At 43.8% G+C, this 10,429-nt stretch overlaps 1 protein-coding gene and 1 long non-coding RNA gene across 2 annotated transcripts; one reads left to right on the forward strand and one right to left on the reverse strand.

Moving 5' to 3' along the window:
• Window positions 1-6,859: 6,859 nt before the first annotated feature.
• On the forward strand, window positions 6,860-8,397 carry LOC133741436 (uncharacterized). Its single transcript, XR_009861918.1, has 4 exons — window positions 6,860-6,928; window positions 7,048-7,115; window positions 7,366-7,409; window positions 7,585-8,397. It is a non-coding gene; the product is annotated as an uncharacterized LOC133741436 (long non-coding RNA).
• A 470-nt stretch (window positions 8,398-8,867) lies between these two features.
• On the reverse strand, window positions 8,868-10,027 carry LOC133741434 (2-hydroxyisoflavanone dehydratase-like). The gene has a single exon (XM_062169329.1). The coding sequence runs from the start codon at window positions 9,929-9,931 to the stop codon at window positions 9,020-9,022; it is 912 nt and encodes a 303-aa protein (XP_062025313.1). The 5' UTR covers window positions 9,932-10,027; the 3' UTR covers window positions 8,868-9,019.
• Window positions 10,028-10,429: the final 402 nt, after the last annotated feature.

Here is a 10,429-nt window from a genome sequence, read left to right on the forward strand (position 1 = left end):
TTCCTCAAGGCGAAGATTCATTTTCAGCATAAGACATGGAATTGCCCCCATTTCCCTTTGAATCTGATCAACAACATTTTATTCTCCTCTGCCACCGGCCTCGGGTATTTACTCTAGCCACCAGCCTTACACATACATTTCAACAACACTGACCACAAATATATTTCAGATATAAAAGGAAAAAATCAGAATATGATTACTAAAGGAAAGAATGCTAGTTTACGTTACCCAGACTTTTATCACTTCGGGGCTTGTATTCCATCACTCCCAGTCCTTAGTGACAGAAATGAGATTTCTAATGGTGCAGCTTCCGCCATCACTTTTTAGGGAAAAGTGCTTCCCACATACGGCGCCACTTGTTGGTGTCGAAAAATTCTATTGAGGAGTTTGACTCACTAATGAATGCGGACTGGAGCAGGAGCTGACCGGGAACAATCGAGAAGCTTCCCTCGAGCGTTGACTCGAAGTTTGACCGTCGGCTCGAGAAGGAGGGGGGGTACCTGCAGAAAACTCTCCGATGCCTAAGTCAATACGTTTCTTAGTAGTGGAGTAGAGTGAATTGGAATTCGATGGATTACCTGGACGTCGAGCCTCCTTTATATAGGCGATGGCTTACTTAGGGAACCAGCCGCCATTATTTCTGTTTTTATGGCTGCATTTATTTACACACTTATGATGACAATTATTGCTGCACTAATAACAGTTAATCATTGCATACTTACGATCGTCATTCATTGCGTATTCATGATAGCCATTCATTGCGCACTTATAATCGTAATCATTGTGCGTAGTTATTGTCGTAGTAATTGCCGCATTCATGACTGAAATTTAATACCATACTAACTACGGAGTTAATCGCCTTAATTGCGGGCCCAGCAGAATTTGACCACTCCCACAATGACTTGTTGGTGAAGAAAAATTTCGTAGAGGAGTTTGACTCACCAATGAATGCGGACTGGAGCGGGAGCTGACTGGGAATAATTGAGAAGCTTCCTTGGAGCGTTGACCTGGAGTTTGACTGTCGGCTCGAGGAAAAGGGGGGGTACCTGCAGAAAACCCTCCGATGCCTAAGTCAGTACGTTTCTTAGTAGTAGAGTAGAGAGAATTGGAATTCGATGTTTTACCTCGATGTCGAGCAGCCTATTTATAGGTGTATTTCGGCGTGGGCTGCAAGTAAACTTGCACAGCAAGTCGTAGTGACTTGAGCGGCACACCACCATTAAGGCCATATTCACTCCTGCAATAACCGTCACTTATTGGCGGCCATGATTGCCATACTGAATGTCGCATTTACAGCTACATTAATTGTTGCATTTACTGCTGCCATTACTTCTCTTTAATTGCCTTGATTGTAGGGTCAAATTTGTTGACCACCCCCACAATGCCCCCAAATTTTCTCCTTGGGAATTCATCCCAAGAGAAAATTTCCAAAGCTCAAATTTCTCTATGGGCTCCACATCATTATATATCTCTTTGGGCACCCCTCTTGGAATTTCATCGCCTTCCTCGTGTTGAAAATCTTCCTCGTGTTGAAAATATAGATGCCCGTATAAGAAGATCCTTTTTCCTTGTTTAGAGTCGGCATCTCATCTAGACGACAATGCTAACGCAGAAGTGCCCAAATCAGGACTCAAATCTGCCTTTGTCTTGCAGCCATTCTAGTGTCGAGTCTTCGCGTCGCGGACTTATCTGCTTATGGCGTCTCCGGTGCCTCGCCCACAGCGCCGAAGCCTAGTTTCTAGTCCCGCTTGCGCTCGGTGCCCCCACTGAGCTACCTCGTTCCTAAGCCGTGCCCCCAGCATAGCTCAAACCAGACTCCGAGCCTGAGGTACCCTGCTGTGAAACTCTTCCTCTTTTCTCTTCTTAGTCACCTAACATTCTGTGACGTCTCCTTCACAATGACCACGACGTCGACGTCAGCGTAGGCGTCGATGACGTCTTCTTTAATGTTTGCGGTGTCAACCTCGACAGTGGTAACTTTTTCTCAATAACCTCGGCGTCGACATCGACGTCGGCGCTAACCTCGACGCCGACTCCAACCTTGACGCCTGCGACGTCTTTCATAATAACCTCAGTGTCGACCTCGACGTTGGCGTCTCGTCGTCGGCTCTTGGCGTCAACCTCGATGTCGGCGTAGGCGTCTATTTTAATGAAGGCAAGGGCGTCTCAACTTCGGCGTAGGTGTCCACTTTGACAAGGGTGCCTCGACGTCGGTGTCCATTTCGACAAGGGTGCCTCGAAATCGGCATCTATTTCGACGAGGGTGCCTCGAAATCAGCGTCTATTTCGACGAGGGTGCCTCGAAATCGAAATCTATTTCGACGAGGGTGCCTCGAAATCGACGTCCATTTCGACGAGGGTGCCTCGAAATCGAAGTCCATTTCGACGAGGGTGCCTCGAAATCGGCGTCCATTTCGACGAGGGTGCCTCGAAATTGACGTCTATTTCGATGAGGGTGCCTCGAAATCGACGTCTATTTTGACGAGGGTGCCTCGAAATCGGCGTTTATTTTGACGAGGGTGCCTCGAAATCGACTCTCCTATGTGCCCCCGTACAGAACCGATTGCATAACCACCAGATCCTACACATGTAAAATTAGTCACGCCATCCTACCCCCGCCTGCAGCGAGGGTGTGGTCCATCATCCTACCCCCGCCCACAGCGAGGGGTGAGGCACGCCATCCCACCCCCGCCCGCAGCGAGGATGTGGTCCATCATCCCACTCCCGCCCTCGGCGCGGGGTGAGGCACGCCATCCCACCCCCGCCTGCAGCGAGGGTGTGGTCCATCATCCCACCCCCGCCCTCGGCGAGGGGTGAGGCACGCCATCCTCCTCTAAGCATTAAGGTAACTTGTCCTACTCGAGGAACCAGCTCCTATAAATCAAATGTTACTGTCCTACTCGAGGAACCAGTTTCGAACCATTAAGGCAACTGTCCTACTCGAGGAACCAGCTCCTATGAATCAAACGTAACTGTCCTACTCGAGGAACCAGTTTCGAACCATTAAGGCAACTGTCCTACTCAAGGAACCAGCTCCTGCGAATCAAATCAATTGTCCTACTCGAGGAACCAGTTCTGAACCATTTAGGCAACTGTCCTGCTCGAGGAACCAGCTCCTACGAATCAAAACAACTGTCCTACTCGAGGAACCAGTTCGGAACCATTTAGGCAACTGTCCTGCTCGAGGAACCAGCTCCTACGAATCAAAACAACTGACCTACTCGAGGAACCAATTTCTACAAATTGAATGCAACTGTCCTAGTCGAGGAACCAGTCATACATATTAATAGGACTGTCCTACACGAGGAACCAGTCCCAGTGATATTATTCACGCGAGAAATACAAAATACATAATTTCAATAGTCTCTCGAATGAGATATCAACACGCACAAAAATCACTTAAACTCTTTTATGTTTCTTACCTGAGTTTTACGAGTTGTGCCATCTTTTGATCAAAACGAAGTCACCATATTATCGTACCTTCTCCATTACTTGAGATGAATTTCGGCACGTGGACTTTTCCATGAACCCTCTGATTGCCTTAATTTATATCATTTTATACTGAAGGAGTTTACCAGCCTTCATTGCTGTAACGATTGCTGGTCGCACTCCTTGACACTTATATATTATGTGCCCCCTTGTCTCGTGGAGCGGGCAATATCGACTTCTCTCAACCTCGTCACTAGCCTCCGGTTGGGGGGGCGGCTTCTCAAATATTCCTTCATGACCGTGTCTTTTGTATATGGTCACGGGGTGAATTGTAAACCATTCTTCAAGGGGATAATCTTGAGGCTTCCCTCCTTTATCACTCTGAATGTCATTCTTTGTGTTATTCCATTCAACTTCTCTCGAGGTGACAACAGCAGTGAGTTGGGCTTCGCGTGCTTCTTTGGCTTTTTCAATTCTGATCTCCCCCTGAACCCTTGTAATGATGTCGTCCATGTCCTTTGGCGGATCACGCAGCAAACTTTCGCATAATGGTGTCCCCAAAAGCAATCCTTCTCGGAAGGCGATCGCGGCGAATTGGGGATCACAATTAACATGGCGCATTTCAGCTGTAAACCTTTCGAAAAATTTCCCTACCTTTTCCCCCGGCTTCTGCTTGGTACTAAAAAGAGTCGCAATGTCCTTCTTTTGTTTGCGATTGCAAAAGTATTGTGAAATGAAAGCGCAGCTCAATGTGTCGAAATCCGGTATGGAATGCGGCTTGAGGTCTGGGAACCATGTCGATGCCGGCCCCGTGAGACTGGAAGGGAAGATCTTGCACATTAATTTCTCGTCTGTTGTCTCGATGGACATCTGTTGTTTGTACCCCTTGATAGTCCACCGGGTCGGTCGTTCCATCGTATTTGTGGAATACCGGCGTGGTAAACCGGTGGGGTTTTGCCGCATTCAGAATGTCGTCGGTAAACGGAGACTTACCAACGTCCCTTACGATTTCCGCCGCCAGCTCTCGTGGGCCGGCACGCTTGCCTGCATCAATCATTTTTTCCATCTTCTCGCACCACGATTCGTTGCGCGCCCTCTTGGATTGGCCTAGTCCGGCTCCTCCATTTTGCCCCCCATTCGACGTGCCTCCCATCCCCTCGACGAGGGGTCCACCAGAGATTCCCCCGATAACGTCGCTGGCGCCCGCGCTTGCTACCACGTTGTTAGTTTGGTGGAGATCGCCGATGGCGTCGTCGTCTGACGAATCACTGTCAAGTTGTAGGAACCTTTCAAGTTTCCGTCGACGACGGGCCTCGCGGTCCCGCTTTTCCTTCCGAAATTGCTCGAGCTCTTGCCTCAGCCGCTGCGTCTCATCAATTGGAGGCAGATTCAGGTCGCCGATGAGGCTCAGGATGGACCTATTCGGTGGCTGGTGGGGAGGAATTTCGTCACTACCAGTCATTAGTGACAGAAATGGAATCCCGTCGGGGGCAGCTCCCGCCATCACTTTTTAGGGAAAAGTGTTTCCCACAGACGGCGCCACTTGTTGGTGAAAAAAAATTTCGTAGAGGAGTTTGACTCACCAATGAATGCGGACTGGAGCGGGAGCTGACTGGGAATAATCGAGAAGCTTCCTTGGAGCGTTGACCTGGAGTTTGACCGTCAGCTCGAGGAAAAGGGGGGGTACCTGTAGAAAATCCTTCGATGCCTAAGTCAGTACGTTTCTTAGTAGTGGAGTAAAGAGAATTGGAATTCGATGTTTTACCTCGATGTCGAGCAGCCTATTTATAGGTGTATTTCGGCGTGGGCTGCAAGTAAACTTGGACAGCAAGTCGTAGTGACTTGAGCGGCACACCACCATTAAGGCCATATTCACTCCTGCAATAACTGTCACTTATTGGCGGCCATGATTGCCATACTGAATGTCGCATTTATCGTTGCATTTACAGCTACATTCACTACTAGAAAACTGGCCAAAGGGCACCGACCTGGGCACGCCGATTTGGGTTGGTGTCTTTTACATGATGGTCTGACACCATTGAGATTATCGGTGTATTGATATGAAAATGTCACCGACCATCAGTGCCAATATTCTTTTTTTCAATATAATACTTTAGTTTTGATACAATTTCGATATAATAATTAGTAATAAATGGATAATTGGCATACGTGGCACACTTTCTGTTGCAAGTATTTACCATTTCGACCCCAATGTCAGCCAAAAGGACTGAATTTGACGCAGGTGCGTGGGTCTTTGGAAAACTCAAATAATTGCTCTCTTCCCCCTCCTCATCGTCTCCATTTCTTCCTCGATCTGAAATGATCTATGGATACAAGATCCACTATCACCTTAGAGATGCTTGTGACACCGCCTACACCAATGGCTCGAGGGTGAGCCGATCTACAAAACCCATATGGTCGGGTCACTTCTTGGAAGGTTCCTTACCTCCATTCATCCCACGCGCCACCACTATCAGGATCCTATTGTCTCGATGTCTTTCTCCATGCCTTCACAACGTTCTCTGTTTTATGCTAATTTCTTTGTGGTGAATTTACAGGCATAATCCAGTAAAATTACCAAGGTATCACAGTCATTGTGTTTCTAGTGGCTATTGTTGCTTTGTTTTAATCAGCATTCATATTTTCTAGTGTGATGCATACAGTCAAACAACATATAGCAAAGCAATTGATAAACATGTTATACAACACTTATATTCATTGCTCGAGCATTAAATCTGTTCAACGAGGATTTTTCATTTTTCTCAAGCCATAGAATAGAGTCAATTGGGTGTGAGAGTATAAAACCTGAGTTCAATGTTTTCGCATTGCAGGAACCGCAGTTTGAAGCCACTGCCTCAAAAGTTTTATGTCTCATAGTTGAAGAGGTATGCTGCCAAATAATTATATATTTAGTTCAACCTCTAAATTTTATTGAAGTGTGTGATCAGAGTCTTAGAATATGGAGTGTTGAAGGGTCCGGCAATAGGAGCCAATTTGAAGTCCCTAATTCCTCAATTTTTTGGCAATTTTTTGTACCTTGGGCATTATGTTGTATTGTTAGCCATGGATATATCTAGGAATGTAATGATCTATATGTTCAGTGGGAGTTGCTTTCAATGCCACTATGTCTACTAATGTTTTGGGATTCCCCTGTTTATTCCTATTGTTCTGAAATTGTCTGATTATCATTTGGGTTAAATTTGTTCCTATAGTTCGTAATTTGGCTATGTATCTTTTAAAAATATCATCTCCTTCAAATTCTTTTTTGAGTGTTTTACATTGTGAAGTTTGTTCTTTATAAAATTTTGCAGTGGTGTATTTATCAGATTTGCATTTTTATTGAGATCACAACTCTCTTTTTGATCTATTTTTGTGGATATGTAGAAAGCTAACAAGTATTGTTCCTTCTGACAGATTTGTCTTCTATTGTTGTTCATGTGACCGGTGCCTTAGTTTACAATTCAACTCTCACTGAAAGAGTGTTCATTCTGGTTGAAGGGTAATATAGCTATGGATTATTGTTTCATCCGTCGTTGCTTTTTTTTTTTCCTTACGATGGTGTAAAATTTGCACTTATTGTGTTTATTTTATGTTTTCTTCTTTATGGTGCCCTTTTAGCTGTAGAATGTGTACAAAATGCTTCTGATGGTACCTTGATGCGTTCTTTGACGGGTCACAATGAATCTGTAAGTAGTCAGTGGTGTTTTTGCAGTTTCCTTTATTCTACTTTGAATTTCTTCATAAGTTGTGTTCTTGAATGCTTTAGTTGCAATATGTGCCTGTGGTTCTGTGTTCTGACAATGTTGCAAGTAATTTTAAAAGATTACTTATTGTACTTGTATACACTCTTGTTAATGCTTTCATCAGACTGATTCTCATTCCTCTTGTTTATTACTTTTATTGGCTTGATATTAATTAACTTTTGTTGAACTGTAGGTACCAATTCACTTCTCATTTGCTTTGAAGGGTTGCACTTGCAGGTATTATTATGTTTTTCTACATGGGGTGGTTTCCTTAACATGAGTTGTTATGCTTTTCTAATTGGGGCACTTTGCTCGTTACACTGACATTTTGTTTTCTTTTTAAGATTTTGGTTTAGTATGTAAACAAATGGTGACAGACCTGTAGTTGTGTTGTGTTTGTTCACATTTACAGGCAGACTTAAAAAGCTGGACTTCAAAAGTGGACAGAGCTAAAGACCAAAGAGGATCACCACAAAGCGGAAAGTGCTAGTACTCTATGACTTATGATTTAATTTCAGATGTTTAGTATACTCGGGACCATTAAATGTATCTGATTGTCAAATTTTTTATTATCAGTAGTGTATTACCATGTATATATTGTGGATGTCATCGGAAAAAAATGTATATATTGTGGATACAAGACTGATGACCAGGAAGAAAAAAGGGGGAAAAAAAAAGTAAAAAAAAGCTCCAGTTTGGTGCCAATTAAAAATGGCACCAATTTTTTTTTATAAATTTGGGGCATGTTTCCCACTGTTGTTAGAGTTGCCAATTAAAGATATAATGGTGTAAAAGATGATGTGGCACCTGACAAAAGTGATATTAGAGAGTGATGTGACAAACATGTCAGTATGGTTAAAATAGCCCACCGATAATGTATTTGTGCCCTATGTTCCAAAGGAAACTGGGGCAAAGAGCACTGTCAAGGTTTGGGTGGCTGCATAGTGGCTAAAGAAGATTTTGGTGGCTTTTGTGAGTAATGAGCACTCTTATTGGAGGGTGTCCTTTGGCCAATTTTCTAGTAGTGATTAATTGTTGCATTTACTGCTGCCATTACTTCTCTTTAATTGCCTTGATTGTAGGGTCAAATTTGTTGACCACCCCCACAGGTGCCACAGTATCTCGTACTCATGACTATCCAAATGCAAGTACATGGAGTAGGGTTGGTTGGCCTTGTACGTACGTATCACTATGAGAAATAACTAGGCTTAACCTTAAAGTTAAAAAATCAACAATTTTTTGCGGCAAATGGCCAGCCTTTATCGAAGTTGTTGTTCAACAAATGAAAGCAATGGTCCTCCCCTGTTGCCTCAAACAATTCCACAAACCCCTCCCCTCTAACGCTTTCTGGTCACATTGTATCCACTACTCCTCTACCTCTAGCTCGTGGTATTCTAATTGGTGGCATTGCACAGTGCATTTTCTCGACAGTTGAGTTTGTTTATTGCTACCTTTGGCATGTTGATAATCTAATCCAACTATGCCTTTTGCCTAGTGGCCGGTTGCAAATAATTGGGAAGTCTAAAACCGATTGAAGATACTAAGAATTTAGACAAAGCAAATGAGCACACTCGGGCAATTCATGTACCTAGTAATGTACCCACTTTTCCTGTTCTGAACTTCAGATTGAAGTTTTATCAAGTGTGTTAGTGTACCAACTGCCAAGGAACTATGCTAGCTAGAAGCGTTTGCATATATTATAAGCATATCTACTCATTTATGCGCTACAACCAATCACCCATTAAGATAGCTAGAAGCATCTACTAAGCAAGCAAGCGCAGCAAAAAATTATAGCTGCCCAGTTCTTAGAATGTTCAGATTTCAGCAAACTATATAATAAATTCAGCTCAGATATTGAAGAAATCAACCACTTTTTGCAGCAGATGGCCAGCCTTGTCGGCATTGGGGTTGAACAAATGAAAGCAATGGTCCTCTCCTTTTGTCTCAAACAACTCCGCAAACCCTTCCCCTTTCAGTTTCTCTAGAGTCTCATGGTAGCTCACTCCTCTATTTCTCAGCCAATCTTTCTCCGCAACACAAACCAACACCTTCCCACATGGCAATTTCACCAAGTTCGGATCCGCTGCCGGGTTCAGTTTCGGATCATCATCGCACCCTGAACTCGTTGAGCTTAAAAACTGATACATCTTGTCACACTCTTTACCTCCAAAGAAAGGATGCACCATAACTAAGCCAACAATGTTCAACCCCACTGGAACATTAACCCCAGCTTGGACCGCAACATAATGAGCGATGTTGGCTCCAGCACTCTCACCGCCCAAGAAAACCCTGTCCAGATCTGCATACTCATTGAGCCAAGCTTCAGGCCCTTGTCTATTAGAGTGGGAAGCGATCCAGTGCAAAGCGGCTAAGGAATCGTCGTAGGCAATTGGTAGAGGATGCTCTGGGGCTAGCCTGTAGTCAACAGAAACTAAAATGATGTTGGCTTTGAATACTAGAGACGAAAGGAACTTCTTTCCAATTTCCCCGAAGGGTGATCCCATGCAGAAGCCTCCACCGTGGTAATGGACTAAAAGGGGCAACTTCTGACTTCCGCCGTTGATTTTGGGGATGAAAATACGAGCCTTTACTCCGGTTTCAGGCGACACCACCACGTCTTTGGATTGGACTCCGGTTGTTGGGTCGAGTCCCGCCGGAACGTGGCCATGGAGTGGCATGTACCGCTCTATGGTACCATCTTTGAAGACTTTGAAGAATGGTGGGAAGTCATGGATTATTTCATTATTGTTTGAATCCATATCTAAATCTAGTTCCAAAAGAAATATGATAGAGAAGAAGGCTAGGGAATATTGTTTGATTATGAGTTCGGCAATGGGGTTTACTGATATGTTCGGCAAACTAGTAAGTCAAAGAGCTACTGGTCTACTTTGATGTGTAGGTGAGAGAAGTAGCGATCGCTACTTGTGGACAATCAGCTAAGCTTAGTTGTCTTTCTCTATAAAATATATAGGCACATTAATGTATTAGTGAAATTACTTTTGTACAAGTTTAAAAGGGTCATATTTTTGTGAGTTTTAACGGTCAGTATATATGCAATCTGTTTGACTCAAAACAGACAGTAGACTTATTTTGGGCACGCATGTATCGGCCTAGTGAACTGAACACTCCTAACTTCTAAGATCCAGTTAGAATTATTTTTGGATTCAAACATAACCTATCTAACCAAACAAATAGTTTTTCGCTATGTTTTAGTCGAAAAAAAATTATTAGTGGAATTAATAATGTAATCAAGTTTT

Source organism: Rosa rugosa, chromosome 3, assembly GCF_958449725.1.
Source record: "Rosa rugosa chromosome 3, drRosRugo1.1, whole genome shotgun sequence".
Taxonomy (NCBI): Eukaryota; Viridiplantae; Streptophyta; class Magnoliopsida; order Rosales; family Rosaceae; genus Rosa; species Rosa rugosa.